We start from the raw sequence: 26,411 nt of genomic DNA on the forward strand, positions 1-26,411 counted from the left end.
CCGTGCGACCTATCATCCATAGAAACAACAGCCGTGGAGACCACCGGGGTGTCCCTCCTCTCTCCAAACGGGACGACGCCCGGAGATACAGGGACTGTAGCTCCGGTGCGGGCCTCCTGGCTGGCCGGTCCTCTGGCTAGCACATCCTCAAGAATCGGCGAGCCTCCTCTCGGCCCAGAGACCTCCCTTGATGGAGTGGGCACCGTCGGCGAGATGCAGTCAGGGAGTATCATCGGCAGTAATTCAAGTTCCGCCGGATCATCCGTCTCGACTCTGTTGCTCCAAAGCTTACTGGGAGCAGACCGCGATCCAAAAGAACCAAAACGAAGTGTATTAACTTCATAAAACTTGTCAATTTTGTCGCATAACACATGTGGCAAGCAATCCAAATAATTCAAAAACTTGTCAATTTTGTCACATAACACATGTGATAAGCAATCCAAACAATTCAAAAACTTGTCAATTTTGAAAAATCTTAAGTTACCAAATGTTTGCTAGCGAAATTTTGGTTCTCAACCAAGCATGCCCAATAATGCACTCCTTCATGCACGGAAAACTACGATTCGCTCTTTCCAACGGCAACACGCCAGAGGCTAGAGGGAGAAGAGAATCCTAGAGGCCAGAAGAGAGAGAATGTGATGTGATCGCGGAGGAGAGAGAGAGAGAGAGAGCAAGGGGGACGAGACGACGCAAGAACGAGCAGTGCCACCACCTACGCGGAGAGCATCTCTTCCTGCCGCACTCCAGCTCCCATCCGCTCCCCATCCCTCGCAGCCACGGCGGCGGCGGTACCCGACGCAGCCCCCCTCCCCGTGAGGCGGCAGCTCGATTTCCCCAGCGGCGACGGCAACACGGATGACGATGATGACTTCTTCTTTCTCGTCGCAGAGGAGATGGAGCGAAACCTAGACCAGGTCACGCGCCGCGCCGCGCAGAGCTTGACGCCGCCGACGGTTGCGCTGGCACGCCCGACTTTCCGTGAGAAGCTGTGCATTTGCGGGCGTGGGCCGTGTGCCGTTGAGCGGAAGGAGGGACGATGGGCATACGTCTGCTCGGCGCCGCCGGTGAGCCTCCCCCTCGCATGTTTTTTTTAAACAACCCTCCCCCCCTCTCTCTTCCCAACCAAAGATCGCGTCCTGATTGGACGTCTTTCACCAGTTTCTGTATAAGGGAAAATTCTAATGTACTCTCGGAAGGCGGGGGTTAATTTCTTGGAGTTTTAGTTTTCTGTTTTGGAGTGCGGAGAGCCGGAGACGATGGATTGACGATGTTGGGATTAAGGGTGGCAAAAAAATGCAGGATGACATGGAGGTTTTTCTTTTGGCTTCTAGAGTCTTTGCAGTGTTCTTTATGGTTATCATAATTTCGAAAAAAGGGTTGTTTTAATCTTGAGCCCCTGAAGTGTTTTTCTTCGATTTGGCAACAAGCCATCGCTTTTTGGGGAGACTGGGTGCGATTTTTGATATCTGCTCGGCTACTGACGCAGTAATTTGGAATAACTGCTCAGATCCAGCAAGCAAAAGCTTCATATTTGATTTTGATAATTTCCTGTAAAAATTAACCATTCATGTGCTAACTATTTTGGAAATACGAGATTACAACACTGAAAAAAATAGCGCGCTATAGCGTCGCTAATAGCACGCTATAGTGTATTGAGAATTGTCTCGCTAAATATATCGATGTACAATGTCTCGCTAATAGCACGCTATAGCGTGATATAACACGCTAATAGCATATTTTGAGGTCGCCGCTATTTTACTGTAGCGCGCTATTTTTTTCATTGGATTACAATGCATAATTTACAAGAGATACATACACACTGGACACATGGGTCCCTTTTTATGTAGATTAGTTCTAGGTTTTGGTTTGAAAGTTATGCTACTTCTTTTGTACTGAAAGCAATGTCAAACTTTAGCAAATGGTTCGTGTGTTTAGCCATCCAGTCCAGGTGTAACCGTCTGCCATTCTCATATGAATAAGGTTTTCTATTATGCCTCTGGCTGTTATTTAAAAACAATAAGTGGGTTTAGGAAGGGAGTGACTAGGGTGCACCCACCCCTTTAGCTGGAATTGGTGAAATCTTGTTGAATTGATTCAAGACCCATTATGTCACGTGGTTTCGCATCTAAATTCAATGAACACATGAGAAATAAGACAAATTGTGAATAGTTGCTGAAATCACAACATAATTTTTCTTTTTTATTTCTCGCCGTGTGTATCAAATGTGGATTGGAACTTTTTGAAACGATAGATGCATTTTGTGTTAACGCTGTCGACATAATCAGAATCTTTTGTATCTCATTAGACGTCCATGCAGCCCGCTGTGACCTAAAGGTTAATGTGTGTAAAGCCGTTGCTCTTTGGGGCATCCTAACAAAATGTTCTCATGGATTAGGCTCAAAATTTGGATCCGAGTTTGTAACTACTTTACCAAGGCTTGTCTACTCAAGCTCTCAGAGTTTAAAGTCACTTGGCTAATTCATTGTGCATGACACTGACAGTGCCTGCTTATGATTAGTGTTCAGTCTGTAAGGTTGAGAATCTACTAGTGTCAAAAACGCTTATATTATGGGACGGAGGGAGTATTTCTTTATAGTTATTTCTTGGGATACTTCAGATATCTGTGGTGTAGGGAATAAATAGCTATTGATTTAGCAACAACAATAATGTGTAGTTATTTCAGCATGTGATTAATACAATGTACATGATTCTGATTCTAGTTAATAATGATATATATTTACTCTAGGACTTCCGTGGGATCTCTGTTGTTTTATGAAGTCCAGTGTGTAAGTTTGCTGCCATCAATTATAGCATGATATCTGTAAACCTTACTGTTATTTACAGCATGGTGTGTAATTCCATAATTTGGTTTGCCTTTATGCCCAGCCTTCACAGTCTCCATAATTGATCCTTGCTTGTTTGTAGAAAACAGAAACACAATTAGAAACTTGTTGCAAGAGAGGACGTGCTATGTTAATGATCCTGTATGGATTGATCTGTTCCTTTGTCTATTAGCCTCTCTTGAAGTTGCAGGCTAATTCATTTAGCCCAAGATCATTTAGTTGGTTAGAGATGCCTTTTTCCATTTGTGTGCCATTTAGTTGCATTCTCTTTCGGCTAACTTAGATTTCTTATTTGCATTTTTTATTCTTTCACTAATTTCTCCAACTCCTGAATGTAAACTTGACAAAATATTTATTTGTTGAACCTAAAATTTTCAGAAGTGCAGACATTCTTCTTATTGCATGGAATCTGATGTCAGTCCAAGTTCACAGCCTGCCTTTTTGAGTTATCATGAACCCGACAATCATATGACTGATGGTACAACTCAAGTTAATGTTAGTCCCCAAGGTGCTGGTGCTACAACTCCAGTAAATGTTACTACCCAACGTGATGGTGCTAGAACTCCAGTTACTTTTAGTCCCCAAGGAGCTAGATCCAGTGGTGAAGTACCAACCTGCAAGTGTACTGCTGGGAAGTGCAAAACTGAGAAAAAAAACGGGGTGGTCTACTATGTGTGTCATATACCAAAGGTAATATTTCTGTTTGATAGTTCTCTTGTCTTCATTCCTCTTAATATGTTTTAGTAATACTTGATATGACTATGGTCAGTTTATACTGTCTTGGTCTGTTTTGTATAAGATGGTTTAGCTCTTGATAGCTGTTGTTTGTTTTATTGATTGTACTAGTCCTGCGAAAAGCAGTCAAATAAGTCATGACAGAAGATACACATACTTCTTTTCTTTTTGAGAATGAGGATCTATGCATGAATAAGTGTTATGAAAAAAGATATGCTAGAACTTCTCATGGCAACGACAAGAGATTAGCTGTCGCTTTGGCGTGTTTTAACGATTATTGTGGTTGATAGCTATCTTAATAAATCAAGTATGCTAGAAATTATCATCAAAGGAAGAGCATTTGGGACCTCAGTTCGGTAGGTCCTAATGAAAATGTGCAGTTAATGACCCAAAGCTTTGAGGGAACATAGAATTACGGTAGAAATTCTGACAGAAGAAAAAACATCTAGCCCCCCACTTTGGCGTGTCTTAATGATGATATGTGGTTAAAAGCTCTGAACGGGAAACAAGGGCATAGGAGATATGTATATTTTGAAGATAGAAGAAAGAGTTCACCAGCAAGTAAATGCAGAAGGGTGCGCAGGTATATAAGGATGAAGAAGAGGAGTAGATAATTAGAGATGGCGTAAATATATTCTTTTTTTCTTGTTTATATTGTACTCCCTCTGTCCCAAAATAAGTGTCTTAACTTTGTACTAACTTTAGTACAAAGTTGTACTAAAGTTGCGACACTTATTTTGGGACGGGGGGAGTAGTTTGTTATAATCAACAATACCAAACCTAGTATGTTACACATACAGCTCTAATCTTTTAACAGATGGAACATTGGTATGTAACGACTATGGCTCCTAACAAAACCCCAATTCTCGATTAGACCAACTCTTCTACTGTTTAACATCTCTCACTCCCGTATGTGAGCTGTGCTAGTGTCGTGTGTGCCTGGCATCTGCACCAGAACATGCATTGATATATGGGGCTTCAGAAATCAAAAGATTAAGTATGACTTCTTCCAAGAATTGTGCCTTCAGAAATCAAGAGACTAAGTATACTCGTACATCCACGATCAACTAATTCTAATCCCTATTCTCCCAAGGGATCAGAACAATCTAATCTTTTTGATTGAAGGGGTAACTTCTAATCTGCATCGAAATATGTAAACTGTTCTAGGGGGGTTGGGGGGGGGGGGGGGGGTGGGGTGGGGTGGGTGTACTGAAGCAAAACTCTATGTCGAAACATCCATCTGTCCGTCCAAAAGTAGGTGTTTAGCTTAGTTGTTTAATGCTTCGGTAACCATCCTTTTAGCTCTGATTCTCGGCGGGATAGCTTCCACAACCATGGGAGCGATCATGTCCAGCAATAGTCGAAACATCCATCTGTCCGTCCAAAAGTAGGTGTTCTTGCCATTCCCAACTTGCACTCTGGCAGCTGCATGGAATAAGGCTCTCTCCTCCCAAGGCAACTCCATGGTTTATCCGCAGCCATGTTCAATCGCCAAGCCAACCGCGACCTGAAGGCGGCCTGCAGATTGCCTGCCAAGCCACTGAATCGCTTCCCTTCCACAGGAAGGCTCTCTGAATTTTGTCAATTGCCTTGAAACCCATGGAGTCGGATCTAGGGAGACATGAGGAGGAAGAGTGGAAGTGCAGTCAGCAGTGCCTGAACTAGAATCAAACCCATTTGTTTTTCAGGCCCTTTGTATGTGTTCATTTCTCCACTTTCATCAACTTAAGTGTAAGTTTATCTGATTAAGCTGTCCTACTATCTCTTGTTTAACAACATTTAGGTAAGACACGACGAGCAGTTGAATAAGTTATACCTCCAAATGCCTTTACTATTTAGTATATTTGTTTGGTTGGGAGTTTGTGTGAATAGATTATGGCTTTTAATATGTGTGATACGAATTACTACTCTTCCTAGCACCAACATATCAATTACTACTCATAATTTAGAATCCACAGTGCAAATTTACACTTACCTTTGTATGCAATCCAGATGGTTTAGGTCAGTAATCGGAATTTGTTCATTCTGCAGGGCCAAGGTGCATGCTCTCACCGCGAGCCAGTCGAAGCTGCTGCTGAAGAACCACCACTAACTGGATACACCAATCCAAGGGAGAGTGAACATTTGGGGTACAATCCAGTTGCAAAGGAAGCTAATGTGCATGCCATGATGGGAGGCCACAATGAAACTAGACAATTCGATCCTGATCAACCCCCTGAATATGATGAATGGCCGTTTGAAATTGTTGAGGGTGATGTTGTACCCACAGCCCACTTGTGGCCTGCTCACCCTACACCCATTGCTGCAGTCGCTCAGGGATCTCCAGTTATGCTGCGCCAACAATTTGCTATGGTTCAAGTGGGAACACCAACTAAATTACCCATGCCACCTAAATGTACCATCAGCCCCAATACTCCTCGGTCAGGCAGTTGCTACCGGTGCCATGAAGGACATTGGATCATGAACTGCCCTAAGAACGGCACTTGTTACCACTGTGGTATGGTTGGGCACTTTGTGAAGGATTGCCCTGGAGCACGCACCGAGAAATGAATTGTAAGAAGCATATGAGGGTCTCATTATGCCTTTTGTGCAAATGACTGTCAAAAGTAAGCACTGAGGCTAGCGATCTACTTCTGCATGATAATTGGCTTAACCGTGGCTGTTGGTGTATGGTTTAGGATTGAATGTACGGCGCCGGATACCTGCTAAACTTAAACTTGTGGTGCCTGACTGTAAGGTTACTAATGCCCATTATGTGATTGGTTGATCACTAGTAGCATATGCAGAAGGGCAGTAAACTCGTAACTCGTATGTTCTGCATATGCAGTAGCGGATGCATTTGTAGTACTGACTGGTAATGTTTTGCATATGCAGTAGCGTATCTGTTTGTAGTACTACCTCTTCTGTAAACTAATGTAAGACCTTTTAGACACTTAAGTCAAGTATCTAAAAGGTCTTATATTAGTTTACAGAGGTGTACTTTAAGTATGCGTTTGAATGGTGTCCCATCTGTATGAATTTCAGGTGCAGACCTGAGTGCTAACGCGTTTCAGTGTGTGTATTCTTCTGAAGTTTCGAGGGTGGTTACTAATGTTGTCCCCGTTGATGAACTGATGGGTGAGGTAACAGGTGTGTCAATCAATATGTTGAGCTTTGAACAATTTGATTTCAAGGGTGTGGTGCTGTAAGATTCATTCATGAGAAACTTTGAGAGAAGATTTGTGAATGGAAAAGAATGAAATACGGTGTGTCATTAAGAACTCCTTTTAAACCCATTGGGATAATCTTTAAGGAGAAATCGATATGACATATATGAACATTTTATATTGTCTCGTTAAAAACCCTTATGAGAAACCATCCAGGAAAAATGAGTATGTAATGTATATAATTGGATGACTATTAAACTCAAAGGAAAAAAGTACAATACATATAATTGGATGACTATTACCGGGTTATAAAGATTGTCTCATACCAATTCCATGGATATGTTTATGGAATGTAGAAGTTGGTAATAACACTATGAATAAACGGTTAGTTTTTCACAAGACTTCGTTGCAAATTATCTATTCATCTTTCTATACTTTGTGAGGACAAGTAAATTTGGAGCAATGTGCTGAATGATATCGCTCTTCATATAAGCTGTAAGTAATAAGCAACACAAGCGGCAGTATCTTGATATATGAAGTTATGTAGTTCTAATGAATCTCAACCACATGATTTTACTGTGGTCAATCATTCCGCTAATTCATGCACATTTTGCAATGTTTAGATAAAGTAATTATATCATAATGATCAGTGAAACTAGCCATTGTCGTCTATTTAGATGAATTCCATGAAAAGAAGACTATTTCAGTGGACTCGGTCTGCCCCCTAGCATTGTTGGGATCATATAAGTAGTCAATGTCAGTATTAATCATATCTTGATTTTTCCTAATGGACATATTTGTGATTCGGTGGATATTCCTTATATCAACCATATATCTTTTTTGGTTTGGGGTTTCGCTCTGAATAAATTGATAGCAAATGTAGTGTCACACTTGACGTAGTTTGCAATTATATGAGTACTTTGATGTTATTGATACGCAGAGCTTCAAGTCCCTATATCACTTTGTTATCATCCCTAGGTTTGAATGAATTTGTAATCATATTAGGGACAATATCCTCCTGCTTACAAGAACCCCACTTGCCTTAGAAGAATATTATAGTGCATGTATCATGAGTCATGAGGTTCTCCTCTTTAGTCTGATAAGAAGAAGTCAAGGTCTCGGTTCCGTATTAAGTAAAGATAGGGAGACCATAAATGTCTTCAATTGAAACGATAAATTTATATTGAACTTCTCCTGTAATTTTTGATATATATGTATGTATTCTTGAGGGAATGCTCATGTTTTACACTTCAGAAATTTTTAGTTGAACTCAAATTTTCGTCTTAAGATGATTTTGTGTATGTTTAGGTCTTCTATAGACATTGTGATGAGATCATCGACATACACTAAGGTGATGTAAGAAAATCCAGTTGAGGATCTCTTAATAAGTACACATAAACAATCATCATTATTCGAGTAATCCTTTTGAAGAAGGAACTCACTTAGTGGTAGTACCATGTTTTTTTTACTATTTCAAGTCAAAGAGTGATTTGTGAAGTTTTACACAATATACATGTTAGGATTTATTTTTGGTTTGGGATCTATGTGTTATGTGGGGCACCAAAACTCTTAAATTTGGTTATAGATGGGTTGTGGGAGATGGTACCAAAATTAGGTCCTGGAGGACATTTGGTTTGGTACATCTCCTCTCTTTGTCCAATTCTCGCCCTTGTATTCCATTTGCCATCAGCAATGCTCTAGCATTTGGGAGGGCCATTCAATTAAACTTACATTTAGAAGGACCTTTTCACGTGTGATACATTCATTTTGCATCATGTTTTCATGTTTTCTTGATATTTATTGCATTATGGACTGTTATTTCACTTTATAATACAATTCTTATGCCTTTTCTCTCTTATTTTGCAACTTTCACATGAAGAGGGAGATTGTCGGCAGCTGGAATTCTGGACCAGAAAGGGGTATATCGGAGGCACTTTTTCTGAACAACTTCAAATGAGCTGAAAATTGACGGAGAATTATTTTAGAATATATTAAAATTATTGATGAAATAAATACCAGAGGGGACCCACCAGGCAGCCACAAGCAGCTTGTGGCGCCCCTGGCAGGCCTCCAGGGCCCATCTTCTCCTATATGGTGCCATTTGACCTAGAAAAAATTAGAAGGAAGGTTTTGGGACAAAGTGATACGTCTCCGTCGTATCTATAATTTTTGATTGTTCCATGCCAATATTCTACAAGTTTTACATACTTTTGGCAACTTTTTATACTATTTTTGGGACTAACATATTGATCCAGTGCCCAGTGCCAGTTCCTGTTTGTTGCATGTTTTTTGTTTCGCAGAAAATCCATATCAAACGGAGTCCAAACGCGATAAAAACTTCCGGAGATTTTTTTGGAATATATGTGATTTTTGGGAAAAAGAATCAACGCGAGACGATGCCCGAGGAGTCCATGAGGCAGGGGGCACGCCCCAGGGGGTAGGGCGCGCCCTGGGCCCTCGTGGACACTCCATAAGGCGGTTGGTGCCCTTCTTTCGCCGCAAGAAAGCCAATATCCGGATAAAAATCGTGTCCAAATTTCAGCCCAATCGGAGTTACGGATCTCCGGGAATTTAAGTAATGGTGAACAGGCATAATCAGGGAGTGCAGAAACAGAAGGAAACAGAGAGAGAGATCCAATCTCGGAGGGGCTCTCGCCCCTCCGCCGCCATGGAGGCCATGGACCAGAGGGGAAACCCTTCTCCCATCTAGGGGGAAGGTCAAGGAAGAAGAAGGGGGGGTGAGGGAGTCCTGGATTAAGGGGTCCTCGGGCATCCGGACTATGGTACGTGGGCCGGACTGATGGGCTGTGAAGATACAAGACCGAAGACTCTCTCCCGTGTCCGGATAGGACTCTCCTTAGCGTGGAAGGCAAGCTTGGCGTCCTGTTATGAAGATTCCTTTCTCTATAACCGACTTTGTACAACCTTAGTCCCCTCCGGTGTCTATATAAACCAGAGGGCTTAGTCCGTAGAGGCGAGGATAATCATAGTCATACATGCTAGACTTCTAGGGTTTTAGCCACTACGATCTCGTGGTAGATCTACTCTTGTAATACTCATATTCATCAAGATCAATCAAGCAGGAAGTAGGGTATTACCTCCATAAAGAGGGCCCGAACCTGGGTAAACATCGTGTCCCCCGTCTCCTGTTACCATCAACCTTAGACGCACAGTTCAGGACCCCCTACCCGAGATCCGCCGGTTTTGACACCGACATTGGTGCTTTCATTGAGAGATCCGCTTTGTTGTCGTCAAGAGGTTCGATGGCCCCGTCAATCATCTACAACAATGTTGTCCAGGGAGAAGTCTTCCTCCCCGGACAGATCTTCGTATTCGGCGGCTTCGCACCGCGGGCCAACTCGCTTGGCCATCTAGAGCAGATCGACAGCTATGCCCCTGGCCATCAGGTCAGATTTGGAAGCTTGAACTACGTCGCGGATATCCGCGGAGACTTGATCTTCGACGGATTCGAGACCACGACAGCCGCTCCCTGTCACGGCGATGAACATGACTTAAATCTGTCATCGGACCATACCCAGGAGATAGCACCTGTAACTGCTCTGGCCCTAGATCCGGAGCAGATCGCGCCATCCGAGGACGGGAGGCTCAACCCCGCCATGGAAGCCGCAGACTCAGCGGCGTCGGAGCCGCACACAGGCCCAACCTCGAGTAGGATCTGTGTCACCGGAACCTCGGACTCGTTTCCGGCTACAGGTTCCGAACCATGTGCGTCCGCGCACGTCGAGCTTGATCAGGCATCGATCGTCAAATTCAGCTCCGCGGGCATCTTCCGGCAATCGCCTTTAGGCGACGTGCTAAACTCATTAAAAACACTCTCCTTAGCGGCGGACTCACAGCTGAATTATATCCGGTTCGAACTAGAGGCTGATGATGGGGAATTTCGCTTCCCACCCACCGCCCACTTCATAGCCACTGTTGAGGACCTAACCGACATGCTTGATTACGGCTCCGAAGACATCGACTGTATGGACGATGATGCCGGAGAAGAGGAGGCCCAAAACCCGCCGTTTACCGGACATTGGACGGCCACTTCCTCGTATGATGTATACATGGTGGACACACCTAAAGAGAACAATGGCGACAACAAGAAGGATCCAGTCGAGGATAAACCTCCTGAGATACAGCCAAAACGCCAACGTCAGCGGCGCCGCTCTAAGTCACGCCGTGGAAAAGACAGCGATACCGGCACAAGAGAAAACAATACTCCGGACGATGCCAAAGACAATGAAGACCCCGTTGAGGCAACTTCCGAACAGGACGAACGGGAAGACGGGCAAGTTAGCCCTGATGAACATGCCATACACGAAGACTCGGAGGACAGTAATTATCTTCCGCTCTCCGAGGATGAGGTGAGCCTGGGCAACGAGGATTTTATCGTGCTTGAGGAACCTCTCGAGCAGGAGCGCTTTAAGCGCCGGCTAATAGCCACTGCAAGGAGCCTGAAAAAGAAGCAGCAGCAGCTTCAAGCTGATCAAGATCTGCTCAACGATAGATGGACTGATGTCCTGGCAGCCGAGGAATACAGCCTCATGCGCCCAGCCAAAAGTTACCCGAAGCGCAAATTGCTACCTCAATTCGATGATGAGGCGCTGGAGCCCATACCATCATCGTGCAATGCGGCTGACCGACCACCACGTGGTCGGGACAAAGCGGCAACTCAAGCTGAACACCAGCCCGCCCCACCTCACCGTAAAGGCAGAGATAAAACAGCTCGGGGACATACATATGACCCGCGGCAGGACTTGGACAGTAGAGTAGGTCAGAACAGATCGATCTATGGATCACGGGGACGTGCCCTGACACGCGATAACGGCTACCTAGCCGGACGCAACAATCATACTCACGCCCGGGCCGAGAACCGCAGACGGACTCCATCCGAGCTACATCGTGACGTGGCCCGATATAGAGGCGCCGCACACCCCCTTTGCTTCACTGATGAGGTAATGGAGCACGAATTCCCAGAAGGGTTTAAACCCGTAAACATCGAATCATATGATGGGACAATAGACCCCGCGGTATGGATCGAGGATTTTCTTCTTCACATTCATATGGCCGCGGCGATGATCTCCATGCCATCAAATACCTCCCACTAAAACTCAAAGGAGCAGCCCGGCACTGGTTGAACAGTCTGCTCGAAAACTCCATCGGCAGCTGGGAGGACTTGGAAGAGGCCTTCCTTGACAACTTCCAAGGTACATATGTTCGACCCCCGGATGCTGACGACTTAAGTCACATAATTCAATAGCCCGGAGAGTCAGCCAGGAAACTCTGGACTAGGTTCTTAACCAAAAAGAACCAGATCATCGACTGTCCGAATGCCGAAGCCCTGGCGGCCTTTAAACACAGCATCCGGGACGAATGGCTCGCCTGACACCTCGGCCAAGAAAAGCTGAAGTCCATGGCAGCCCTTACGGCACTTATGACTCGCTTTTGCACGGGCGAAGAAAGCTGGCTAGCCCGTAGCAATAACAATGCAAGCGAACCTGGCACTTTGGAAGCTAGAAATAGCAACTGCAAGCCCTGACGCAACAGACACAAGCGTTGAAACAACGGTGATAATACCGACAACACGACGGTCAACGCCAGATTTAGTGGCTCCAAGTCCGGCCAGCGGAAGAAGCCGTTCAAAAGGAACAATTCGGGCTCATCCAGCTTGGACCGCATACTCGATCGTCCATGCCAGATACACGGCACCCCCGACAAACCAGCCAATCATACCAACAGAGACTGTTGGGTTTTTAAACAGGCCGGCAAGTTAAATGCCGAGAACAAGGAGAAGGGGTCGCAAAGCGAGGACGATGATGAGGAACCCCGGCCACCGAACACAGGGGGACAGAAGAAGTCCCCCCCCCAAGTTAAAACGGTGAACATGATATATGCTACCCACATCCCCAAGAGGGAGCGCAAGCACGCGCTCGGGGACGTCTACGTGATGGAGCTAGTTGCCCCAAAGTTCAACCCATGGTCTTCCTGTCCGATCACTTTCGATCGCAGGGACCATCCGACCAGTATCCGTCATGGCGGTTCAGCCGCACTGATCCTCGACCCAATCATTGATGGATTCCACCTCACGCGAGTCCTCATGGACGGGGGTAGCAGCCTGAACCTGCTCTATCAGGATACAACTTCCGAAGCGAAGAGCTGATCTTCGATATTAGAGGTTGTCTTCGGATCCCCGGACAACTTCCGAAGCGAAGAGCTGATCTTCGATATTGTCCCCTTTCGCAGTGGCTATCACGCACTACTTGGACGAACCACATTTGCTCGATTCAACGTGGTGCCACACTACGCTTACCTCAAGCTCAAGATGCCCGGACCACGCGGCGTCATAACAGTCAATGGAAACACGGAACGCTCCCTCTGTACCGAGGAGCACACCGCTGCTTTAGCAGCAGAAGTACAGAGCGGCCTTCTCAAGCAGAACCTTAATTCAGCGGCCGAGCTCCCGGACACTGTCAAACGAGTCCGGACTACTTTGCAGCAGGACAACCCAGCTCGTCAAGAGCTCGACTAGCAATTCGGCCTCCATCCCAGTCCCGAACAAGCGGCGGTGTTCGTACCGCGCGTACATAACTACGCACTCAAAATACCATGGACATAGACAGAGGCTTAACCAGATTATGATCCACAACACGGCTCGATCCCTCCCTGGACACATATACTTTCACAGTTTCACTTTTTCTTTTTTATCCTTTTCAGGTTTCTTTTCCACAGGCTTCTTCTGACGACCTGATCATCGGTCCTCTCGACAGGATAGATACACCAAGATGGCAAGAAGCACTGACGCATAAGGGAATTTCTAGGTGGTCTCTTTAACGATCACTCTACCTGTTTTCAGGACCCGCACGCAGCTCTCCCTTGGTTGTGGCATGTTAAATAGCCCTGTTGCTTATTGCACCACTTGTACAAATACGCTTTGACGTATTAATCAAACTATAATGGAAACAGTTTGCGGCCCAACTTCTGCGGCACTAGCTTACTACCCCTTTTTTCTTTTTCTTTTTCTTGATAATCTTATCAAGTCGCACCCATACACTTTGGTACGCGTTAATCAGCCAGGGGCTTCATTGCGCCCCATAATACGGCAACAAAGTCTGAACACTTTTTACAGTATAGTTCGGCACCCCGAATTTAGCATTATATGCATTGGCTCCGAATCATGTCTTTGGTCAATAGTTGGGTTGCCCGACTCCTGTGCTTACTACCTTACGTTCTGCTATATCGGCTAGGGTAGTAAAGGGAGAACTACTGCGATTGTGTCCTGGTTTATCCGGATGAGCACCTCAGTAGAAAAAGCTGAAAATTGACTGTCATGACGCGGCGTGAGCCGGTCAGCTCTTTGGAGGTCTCAAATCTTTAGCAATTTTTTCCGCATTATGTGATGAATCGGCTCTTACCCGATCAGGTGTTTACAACACCCTAGTTCGGATACTAGGGGTTGCGCCTAAATTTTTATTGTCAAACTCCTATGGCTAAGTGAGGGTGATAAAGCCACATAGTCCGATTGCTTGGTTCGTTGCGCTAAACACCTCCTTCAAGGACCAAACAATTGGATCAAGAGTGTTTAGATTCCATCCCGAACACCCCTGTACTACCTACGTGGGGGCTGAACCCGACGACTGGCCAACTCTCAGATTTCATAAACACGGCCGCACAGGAGGTAAAATTTTAATAGTAACAAGCATTATATCACACAATCAACTTTGTTTCATAATACAGGGCGAGATAACATAAATGTATTAATTCAAAGATTACATCTTTCGCACATTGCTCCGCTACAATGCGGGATCCCTCCAGGACATCGCTAAAATATCGCTCGGGCGTGCAGTGCTCCTTGCCCTCGGGAGGTCCCTCGGTCGCGAGCTTGACGGCATTCATCTTCGCCCGCTGCACTTTGACACGGGCGAAGGCCATCCGCGCACCTTCGATACAGATCGACCGAATGGCGTCAAGCCGAGGGCAGGCATCGAACATCCGCTTCACGAGACCAAAATAGCTTCTGGGTATGGCTTCGGCAGGCCACAGCTGGATTATTATGTCCTTCATGGCCAGTTCGGCCACCCTATGCAGTTCGACCAGCTATTTTAGCTGATCGCTAAAGGGCACCAGATGTTCTGGCGCAAGGTATTGCGACCAGAACAACTTCTCCGTTGAGCTCCCCTCTTCGGCTCGGAAGAATTCAGCAGCATCAGAAACGCTGCGCGGCAGATTCGCAAATGCCCCTGGAGAACTCCAAATCCGGGTTAGTAAGAGATACCTCTTCTTCACATACTTGCTTTGTATAATAAAAGCCTTACCCGCCGCGATTTTCTTGGCCTCCTGGATTTCCTAGAGGGTGCCCTGGGCTTCAATCCGGGCCTCTTGTGTGCTCTGGCGAGCCTTGGCGAGTTCGGTCTCTTGATCCGCAATATCGCGCTCCAAGGACTCGCAGTTCTTGACGGCGTCCTGGAGCTCCTGCTGGACCTCACAAACCCTGGCCTCGTGTTTTTCACGGGCGGCTCGCTCCTTTGCCGCTTTCTTCTTGGCCTCAGCCAGCGCTTTCTTGAGGGTTTCCACCTCAGTATCCGCTCCTACAAATATCATGGCACTATGGTCAGCACAAGTCATTCATCCTTTTATGGATATACATAAGGTCACCACATACCTTGCTTGTGCTCCAATTGCTTTTTCACACGGCCGAGCTCTTCTTCGGCCCGCTCCAGACTCTGCTTTAGTCCGGAGACCTCAGCAGCATGAGAGGTTGCGGCCAACAATGACGCCTGCTTATTCACATAAGACATATTTAGTTAGTTTCCTACGAAAATTACTTGATCCTCTGTCCGGCTTTTCTTTTCGAACACCGGGCAGTGTCTCAGGGGCTACTGTCTGTACTATGACTTCCTTTTTGCGTCACTTACCTCAAAGCCTGTCAGCAGGCTGGTGCAGGCTTCGGTCAGTCCGCTCTTAACGGACTGAACCCTCTCAACCACCGTACCCATAAGGATACGGTGTTCATCCACAATGGAAGCACCTCGTAGCGCTTCCAACAGACTATCCAGTGCCTCTGGATGGACAGAGGTCACCGGCGGAATAGGCGCACCTCCTCCCTTCGAAGGAGGTTGCTTGCTTGATTTCGGAGCCGTGTAGGTCTCCGGAATGGTATTCGGCCGGGGGCCGAATTGGATATGGCCCCCATCGCCACTCTCCATGGGGATTTTCTCCCCCAGGTGTCCGGTGGCCGAGGGGTCACCCTCTGGCGCCACCCTGACAGCCTCCTGAACTTCTCCCTGGCCTCGGAAGGTCCTTTGGGACAGCACCTCGGTGTCACCCTTGGCCTTGGGAGAGTAAGCCGCCGGCGGTGACTCGCTGGCCATCGCCTTTGAATCCAGCGAACCCCCTGATGAGGATCGCAGGGAGCTATCGTGGGCCGGACTGCAATTGCATAATTCAACATGTTAAGACTATGAAGTAGAGAGGCCGGATATATGGACGCATCCAGGTTTTTTTAGTACTCATGATGCGGCCAGGGGCTTGTTTCGGGGGCGCGGCTCTGGGCTGCTGTCAATGTCCCACGTGGAGTTATCTGCGAGGGAGCCCTTCCCCCTCTTGGACGCCTCTGCCTCCAGATTTGTGGAGGCCGCCCTCTTCTTCTTTCCCCCTCAGGGGGAGAGCTGCTTTCTTCCTCCTCCTCGTCGTCGTCTTCGGCGGTGGAGGTGTGAGTCTTGTTGTCTTCGGACGTCATGTCCGAAGCTCCTTTGCGACGGGGGCCACTCCGGACCCCCTTGGCCTTCTTCTCCGGCGCCTGGTAGGGCGCCAGAACTAGCATCTTTGTCAGAAGCGGAATTGCTGGTTCCTCGGGCAGCGGAGCCGGACACCAAATCCGCTCCGCCTTCTTTGTCCAGCCCTGGAAAAAAAATAGTGAGGTTTAGATATCTTCCCTGACTAAGCAAGTAAAGTATGCACTTTGAAACGTGAAATACTTACCGCACTGGCGGGATGGGCCAGGGGATGCCCGCGGTCCTCGGTTGTCTCCGGCGGTGTCTCGTTGCCCTTGAAGAGCACCTTCCAGATATCTTCGTGCGTGGTTCCGAAGAGCCGTTCCAAGGTCTGGTGCTCGTCTGGATTGAATTCCCATAAATGGCAAGTCCGGCTCTAGCATGGAAGGATCCGGTGAACTAGCATCACCTGGATCACGTTGACGAGCTTGATGTTTTTGTCCACCATGCTTTGGATGCGCATTTGTAGCGCTGTCAGCTCGTCCGACAAAGACCAAATCGTGCCCTTCTCTAGCCAGGAGGTGAGCCGCATTGGAGCCCCGGACTTGAGTTTGGGAGCCGCGGCCCAGGTGGCGTCACGGGGCTCTGTGATATAGAACCACAGTTTCTGCCACTCTTTGACGGTCTCCACAAAAGTACCTTTGGGCCATGTGACATTGGGCATCTTGCTCACCATGGCACCTCCGCACTCTGCGTGTTGGCCATCCACCACCTTCGGCTTCACGTTGAAGATCTTAAGCCACAGTCCGAAGTGGGGTGGAATGCGGAGGAAGGCCTCGCACACGACAATGAATGCCGAGATGTTGAGGAAGGAGTTTGGGGCCAGATCGTGAAAATCTAGCCTGTAGTAGAACATGAGTCCGCGGACGAAAGGGTGGAGAGGAAACCCTAACCCGCGGACGAAGCGGGGGACGAAAACCACCCTCTCATTGGGCTTCGGGGTGGGGACGATCTACCCCTTTGCCGGAAGCCGGTGGGCGACTTTCTTGGCCAGATACCCGGCCTCCCGAAGCTGGATGATGTCCTTCTCCTTGACGGAGGAGGCCATCCACTTGCCTTGCACTCCAGATCCGGACATGATCGAGTGCTTTCTTGGGGCGGAAAAGACGAGGACTTGGGCGCTGGAGCTCGAGAATGGATGGGCAGAGAGAGAGAGAGAAGGCGTGGGTATTAGATACCGGTTCGGTTGCTCAGTGTTAGTAACTCGAAATAAAAGCTGCGGAATAAACGGAGACTAGCTAAAGGTGAGATGACGATATGTGTTGGAAGTGTTTCCAAGGTTGATGTGATCAAGCATCGCATGCTCCCTCTACCATCGAGATTTGGTGTTTGCGTTGAGCATGATTGGATTATGTTTATCGCAATACGGTTATTCATTTAAGGAGAATAATGGTTACTCTGTTTATTTGAATAATACCTTCAATGGTCTTGCACCTAAAATGAATCTCGATCGCAGTGATACACATGTTTGTGCCAAAAGATATAAAATAGTAATGATAGCACCACATACTTGTGGCACTGCCATTTGAGTCATATTGGTATAGAACGCATGAAGAAGCTCCATGTAGATGGATCTTTGGACTCACTCGTTTTTGAAAGGATTGAGACATGCGAACCATGTCTATTGGTATATATGCATGAAGAAACTCCATGCAGATGGATCATTTGGACTCACTTGATTTTGAATCACTTGAGACATGCAAATCATACCACATGGGCAAGATGACTGAAAGGCCTCGTTTTCAGTAAGATAGAACAATAGAGAAACTTGTTGGAAGTAATACATTTGATGTGTGCAGTCCAATGAGTGCTGAGGCACGCAGTGGATATCGATATATTCTTACTTCACAGATGATTTGAGTAGATGCTGAGAATATTTACTTGATGAAACACAAGTCTGAATTATTGAAAGGTTCAAGTAATTTCAGAGTGAAGTTGAAGATCGTCGTGACAAGAGGATAAAATGTCTGTGATATGATCATAGAGATGAGTATCTGAGTTACGAGTTTGGCACACAATTAAGACATTGTGGAAAGTGTTTCACAATTAATACCGCCTGGAACACCATAGTGTGATGGTGTGTCCGAACATCATAACTGCACCCTATTGGATATGGTGCATGCCATGATGTCTCTTATCGAATTACCACTATCGTTTATGGGTTAGGCATTAGAGGTAACCGCATTCACTTTAAATAGGGCACCACGCAATTCCGTTGAGACGACACCGTTTAGAGAAACCTAAGTTGTCGTTTCTTAAAAGTTTGGGGCTGCGATGCTTATGTGAAAAAGTTTCAGGCTGATAAGCTCGAACCCAAAGCGGATAAATGCATCTTCATAAGATACCCAAAACAGTTGGGTATACCTCCTATTTCAGATCTGGAAGCAAAAGTAATTGCTTCTAGAAACGAGTCCTTTCTCGAGGAAAAGTTTCTCTCAAAAAGAATTGAGTGGGAGGATGGTGGAGAACTTGATAAGGTTATTGAACCGTCACTTCAACTAGTGTGTAGCAGGGCACAGGAAGTTGTTCCTGTGGCACCTACACCAATTGAAGTGGAAGCTTATGATAGTGATCATGAAACTTCGGATCAAGTCACTACCAAACCTCGTAGGTCGACAAGGATATGTACTACTCCTGAGTGGTACGGTAATCCTGTCTTAGATATCATGTTGTTAGACAATACTGAACCTACGAGCTATGGAGAAGCGATGGTGGGCCCATATTCCGACAAATGGTTAGAAGCCATGAAATCCGAGATAGGATCCATGTATCAGAACAAAGCATGGACTTTGGTGAACTTGCCCGATGATCGGCAAGCCATTAAGATAAATGGATCTTTAAGAAGAAGACGGACATGGACGGTAATGTTACCGTCTATGAAGCTCGACTTGTGGCAAAGAGTATTTTCACAAGTTCAAGGAGTTGACTACGATGAGATTTTCTCATCCGTAGCGATGCTTAAGTCCGTCGGAATCATGTTAGCATTAGCTGCATTTATGAAATCTGGCAGATGGATGTCAAAACAAGTTTCCTTACCAGTTTTCGTAAGGAAAGGTTGTATGTGATACAATCAGAAAGGTTTTGTCGATCCTAAGGATGCTGAAAGGTATGCTAGCTCCAGCGATCCTTCCATGGATTAGAGCAAGCATCTCGGAGTCAGAATATACGCTTTGATGGAGTGATCAAAGTTTTTGGGTTTATACGAAGTTTGTTAGAAACTTGTATTTACAATAAAGTGAGTGGGAGCGCTACAACGTTTCTGATAAGTATATGTGAATGACATATTGTTGATCCGAAATGATGTAAAATTTCTGGAAAGCATAAAGGGTTGTTTGAAAGGAGTTTTTCAAAGGAAGACCTGGATAAAGCTGCTTGCATATTGGGCATCAAGATCTATAGAGATAGATCAAGACGCCTGATGATACTTTCAAAGAACGCACACCTTGACATAATTTTGAAAGAGTTCAAAATAGATCAGCAAAGAAGGAGTTCTTGGCTGTGTTACAAGGTGTGAGTATTGAGTAAGACTCAAGACCTGACCACAGCAGAAGAGAGAGAAAGGACGAAGGTCATCCCCTATGCTTTAGACGTAGGCTCTACAGTATGCTATGCTGTGTACCGCACATGAAGTGTGCCTTGCCATGAGTTGGTCAAGGGGTACAATAGTGATCCGGGAATGGATCACATGACAGCGGTCGAACTTATCCTTAGTATCTAGTGGACTAAGGAATTTTCTCGATTATGGAGGTGAAAAGGAGTTCGTCGTAAAGGGTTACGTTGATGCGAACTTTGACACTAATCCAGATGACTCTGAGTAGTAAACCGGATTCGTATAGTAGAGCAGTTATTTGAAATGGCTCCAAGTAGCGCGTGGTAGCATCCACAAGATGACATAGATATTCGTAAAGCACACACGGATCTGAAAGGTTCAGACCCGTTGACTAATAACCTCTCTCACAAGCATAACATGATCAAACCAGAACTCATTGAGTGTTAATCACATAGTGATGTGAACTAGATTGTTGACTCTAGTAAACTCTTTAGATGTTGGTCACATGGTGATGTGACCTGTGAGTGTTAATCACATGGTGATGTGAACTAGATTATTGACTCTAGTGCAAGTGGGAGACTGTTGGAAATATGCCCTAGAGGCAATAATAAATTGGTTATTATTATATTTCCTTGTTCATGATAATCGTTTATTATCCATGCTAGAATTGTATTGATAGGAAACTCAGATACATGTGTGGATACATAGACAACACCATGTCCCTAGTAAGCCTCTAGTTGACTAGCTCGTTGATCAATAGATGGTTATGGTTTCCTGACCATGGACATTGGATGTCGTTGATAACGGGATCACATCATTAGGAGAATGATGTGATGGACAAGACCCAATCCTAATCCTAGCACAAGATCGTGTAGTTCGTTTGCTAAGAGCTTTTCTAATGTCAAGTGTCATTTCCTTAGACCATGAGATTGTGTAACCCCCGGATACCGTAGGAATGCTTTGGGTGTACCAAACATCACAACGTAACTGGGTGGCTATAAAGGTGCACTACAGGTATCTCCGAAAGTGTCTGTTGGGTTGGCACGAATCGAGACTGGGATTTGTCACTCCGTGTAAATGGAGAGGTATCTCTGGGCCCACTCGGTAGGACATCATCATAATGTGCACAATGTGACCAAGGAGTTGATCACGGGATGATGTGTTACGGAACGAGTAAAGAGACTTGCTGGTAACGAGATTGAACAAGGTATGGGGATACCGACGATCGAATCTCGGGCAAGTAACATACCGATTGACAAAGGGAATTGTATACGGGATTGATTGAATCCTCGACATCGTGGTTCATCCGATGAGATCATCGAGGAGCATGTGGGAGCCAACATGGGTATCCAGATCCTGCTGTTGGTTATTGACCGGAGAGTCGTCTCGGTCATGTATGCATGTCTCCCGAACCCGTAGGGTCTACACACTTAAGGTTCGGTGACGCTAGGGTTGTAGAGATATTAGTATGCGGTAACCCGAAAGTTGTTCGGAGTCCCGGATGAGATCCCGGACGTCACGAGGAGTTCCGGAATGGTCCGGAGGTAAAGATTTATATATGGGAAGTCTTGTTTTGGTCGCCGGAAAGGTTTCGCGCATTATCGGTATTGTACCGGGAGTGCCGAAAGGGGTCCGGGGGTCCACCAAGGGGTCCACATGCCCCGGGGGGGCCACATGGGCTGTGGGGTGTTCGCCTTGGCCTATATGGGCCAAGGGAACCTGCCCCAAGAGGCCCATGCGCCAAGAGATAAGATAAAGGGAGAGTCCTAAAGGGGAAGGCACCTCCTAGGTGCCTTGGGGAGGATGGACTCCTCCCTGGCCGCACCCTTCCTTGGAGGAAGGGCCAAGGCTGCGCCCCCCTCTCCCTTGGCCCTATATATAGTGGGGGGAAGGGAGGGCAACAAACCCTAAGCCCTGGCGCCTCCCTCTCCCTCCCGTGACACATCTCCCTCCTCCCGCAGCGCTTGGCGAAGCCCTGTTGGAATCCCGCTACTTCCACCACCACGCCGTCGTGCTGCTGGATCTCCATCAACCTCTCCTTGCCCCTTGCTGGATCAAGAAGGAGGAGACGTCGCTGCTCCGTACGTGTGTTGAACGCGGAGGTGCCGTCCGTTCGGCGCTAGGATCATCGGTGATTTGGATCACGACGAGTACGACTCCATCAACCCCGTTCTCTTGAACGCTTCCGCTCACGATCTACAAGGGTATGTAGATGCACTCCTTCCCTCTCGTTGCTAGTAAACTCCATAGATTGATCTTGGTGATGCGTAGAAAATTTTGAATTTCTGCTACGTTCCCCAACAGTGGCATCATGAGCCAGGTCTATGCGTAGATTATATGCACGAGTAGAACACAAAGTAGTTGTGGGCGATGATTTGTTCAATTTGCTTACCGTTACTAGTCTTATCTTGATTCGGCGGCATTGTGGGATGAAGCGGCCCGGACCGACCTTACACGTACTCTTACGTGAGACGGGTTCCACCGACTGACATGCACTTGATGCATAAGGTGGCTAGCGGGTGTCTGTCTCTCCCACTTTAGTTGGATCGGATTCGATGAAAAGGGTCCTTATGAAGGGTAAATAGCAATTGGCATATCACCGTTGTGGCTTTTGCGTAGGTAAGAAACGTTCTTGCTAGAAACCCATAGCAGCCACGTAAAACATGCAACAACAATTAGAGGACGTCTAACTTGTTTTTGCAGGGTATGCTATGTGATGTGATATGGACAAAAGGATGTGATGAATGATATATGTGATGTGTGAGATTGATCATGTTCTTGTAATAGGAATCACGACTTGCATGTCGATGAGTATGACAACCGGCAGGAGCCATATGAGTTGTCTTAGTTTATTGTATGACCTGCGTGTCAATCAAAACGCCATGTAATTACTTTACTTTATTGCTAACCGTTAGCCATAGTAGTAGAAGTAATAGTTGGCGAGACAACTTCATGAAGACACGATGATGGAGATCATGGTGTCATGCCGGTGACGAAGGTGATCATGCCGCGCCTCGAAGATGGAGATCAAAGGCGCAAGATGATATTGGCCATATCACGTCACTTTATGATTTGCATGTGATGTTTGTCATGTTTACATCTTATTTGCTTAGAACGACGGTAGCATAAATAAGATGATCCCTCACTAAAATTTCAAGAGACGTGTTCCCCCTAACTGTGCACCGTTGCGAAGGTTCGTTGTTTCGAAGCACCACGTGATGATCGGGTGTGATAGATTCTAACGTTCGAATACAACGGGTGTTGACGAGCCTAGCATGTACAGACATGGCCTCGGAACACATGCGAAACACTTAGGTTGACTTGACAAGCCTAGCATGTACAAACATGGCCTCGGAACACAAGAGACCGAAAGGTCGAACATGAGTCGTATAGTAGATACGATCAACATGGAGATGTTCACCGATGATGACTAGTCCGTCTCACGTGATGATCGGACACGGCCTAGTTTGACTCGGATCATGTATCACTTAGATGACTAGAGGGATGTCTATCTGAGTGGGAGTTCATAAAATAATCAGATGAACTTAATTATCATGAACATAGTCAAAAGGTCTTTGCAAATTATGTCATAGCTTACGCTTTAGTTCTACTGTTTAAGATACGTTCCTAGAGAAAATTTAGTTGAAAGTTGATGGTAGCAATTATGCGGACTGGGTCCGTAAACTGAGGATTGTCCTCATTGCTGCACAGAAGGCTTATGTCCTTAATGCACCGCTCGGTGTGCTGAACCTCAGCGTCGTCTGTAGATGTTGCGAAACATCTGACATACACGTTTTGATAACTACGTGATAGTTCAGTGCGTAATGCTAACGGTTTAGAATTGTGGCACCAAAGACGTTTTGAAACGTCGCAGAACATATGAGATGTTCCGAAGACTGAAATTGGGATGTGCTCTTTATTATCTTGCAAACCTATCCAACAACACCTACAAAGTACTTCTAGTTTCATACTTGTTCTAGGTAAAGCGAACGTTAAGCGTATGTAGAGTTGTATAGGTGGTCGATAGAACTTGAGGGAATATTTGTTCTACCTTTAGCTCCTCGTTGGGTTCGACACTCTTACTTATCGAAAGAGGCTACAATTGATCCCCTATACTTGTGGGTTATCAAGACCTTTTTCTGGCGCCGTTGCCGGGGAGCAATAGCGTGGGGTGAATATTCTCATGTGTGCTTGTTTGCTTTATCACTAAGTGGATTTTATTTGTTGTTCTAAGTTGCTCTCTATCTTTAGTTATGGATATGGAACACGAAATACCAAAAAAAATAGGATTACTTGCTACTCATGGAGATGGGGAACCTCCTAAAACCCTCGATGCTCATTATGTGAAAGATATTATGCACTACTTTGATAATCCTGAGAAAACCTCATTCAATTATGTAATGGGAGACACGTTGGATCAACGTGAATACTTTAGGGATTATCGCTTGACTCAAAAAGGGAAACTATTATGGGATCAAATTTATATGTTGTGTTGGTATGCTCGGCAACTATGCTTGAGATATGATTATACTTGTTGCTCTAGGATGAAGGCTCTACACCTTCCCTTTTCATATAAATTTAATGATGATAAAACCCTGGCTTCTTATGCTAATGGTACATATGATTACTATGATGTGGAACAAATAGAAGAATTCATTGCGTTTATGGGTGCTTATGAAATTGAATCTTTGTTTAAAGAGTGGAAATCTTTATGATGCTGTTTACAGACCTGAAAATTTAGCTATACTCAAATATTGCTATGATAATTATAAATTCAATTCTGATATTGATGAATTTATTGAGAGAGTCTCCGCTGTCCAAGAAGAGACTAATATTTTGCAGGAGTCTATGGAAGAAGGAATTGATGAAACTGTGAGCTCATTGGATGAAAAAGATGATGAGGAGAGCGAAGAACAAAAGGAGGAAGATCGGATTAGCCACCCGTGCCCACCTTCTAATGAGAGTAACTCTCCAACTCATACATTATTTAATGTCCCTTCGTTCTTACCGAAGGATGAATGCCATGCTAATTGCTATGATCTCGTTGATTCTTTTGAAATATCCCTTTTTGATGAACTCGATGCTTGCTATGCTTGTGGCCAAGATGCCAATATGAATGATGCTTATGGAGATGAACTTGCTATTGTTCCTTATGTTAAACATGAAATTGTTGCTATTGCACCCACACATGATAGTCCTATTATCCTTTTGAATTCTCCAAACTACACTATATTGGAGAAGTTTGCTCTTGTTAAGGATTATATTGATGGGCTGCCTTTTACCGTTGCACATGATGATTTTGATGAATATAATATGCATGTGCTTGCTTCTCCTACTTGCAATTATTATGAGAGAGGAACTATATCTCCACCTCTCTATGTTTCCAACACGATAAAATTGCAAGAAACTACTTATGCTATGTATTGGCCTTTACTTGATGTTCATGAATTGTTCTTGTATGACATGCCGATGCATAGGAAGAGAGTTAGACTTCGTCATTGCTTGATATATGTTGCTTTGTGCTCACTACTAAATGCCAAATCATTGCTAATTCAAATTGGCTTTGATATACCTTGGGATCCGGGTGGATTCATTACTTGAGCACCTTATGCCTAGCTTAATGGCTTTAAAGAAAGCGCTGCCAGAGAGACAACCCGGAAGTTTTAGAGAGTCATTTATTTCTGTTGAGTGCTTTTATGGAGTTTAAAAACAAAAAAATAAAGAGGGAAACCCAAAACTTTTCAAAAAGGAAAGTGAAAGTGAGAGAGACAGGCACTGTTGAAGTGAGGGAGCTCCTTAAACTTTGTTCATGCTCACGGAAACTTTGTGAATCTTGATTACAGAAACTTTTCAACAAAAATAATTATCTCCTTGTACAATTCCATTGTATTATAAAAATAATGTGCCAAGATTTGCCTTTAGGATGTTTACATTGCTTGTTGGTTTGTGTGGTGCAAAACAGAAACTTTGGCTGTAGTGCGCGATTTTAATTTTTTTACTGGAACGTCAAACGGTTCTGAAACTTTTTGCACTGTCTTTATATACAAATTTTTTATTTTTCCTAATTTGTTCAGAATTTTTGGAGTACAAGAAGTATGGTGAATGTTCAGATTACTACAGACTGTCCTGTTTAAGACAGATTCTGTTTTTGATGCATTGCTTGCTTGTTTTGATGAAACTATCGATTTCTATCAATGGATTAAGCCATGGAAAAGTTATATTACAGTAGCTATAATGCAAAAACAAAATATTAATTGGTTTGCAACAGTACTTAGAGTAGTGATTTGCTTTATTATACTAACAGATCTTACCGAACTTTCTGTTGAGTTTTGTGTGGATGAAGTGATCAAAGATCGAGGAG

General features: G+C 45.3%; 1 protein-coding gene across 1 annotated transcript; it reads left to right on the forward strand.

Annotated features, from left to right (window-relative positions):
* Positions 1-560: 560 nt before the first annotated feature.
* On the forward strand, positions 561-6,451 carry LOC109754636 (uncharacterized). Its single transcript, XM_020313557.4, has 3 exons — positions 561-1,064; positions 3,222-3,533; positions 5,610-6,451. Exons 1-3 carry the CDS (start codon positions 894-896, stop codon positions 6,126-6,128), a joined length of 1,002 nt encoding a protein of 333 aa, XP_020169146.3. The 5' UTR covers positions 561-893; the 3' UTR covers positions 6,129-6,451.
* Positions 6,452-26,411: the final 19,960 nt, after the last annotated feature.

The sequence above is a fragment of the Aegilops tauschii genome, chromosome 4 (genome assembly GCF_002575655.3).
Source record: "Aegilops tauschii subsp. strangulata cultivar AL8/78 chromosome 4, Aet v6.0, whole genome shotgun sequence".
In the NCBI taxonomy this organism is placed as follows: Eukaryota; Viridiplantae; Streptophyta; class Magnoliopsida; order Poales; family Poaceae; genus Aegilops; species Aegilops tauschii.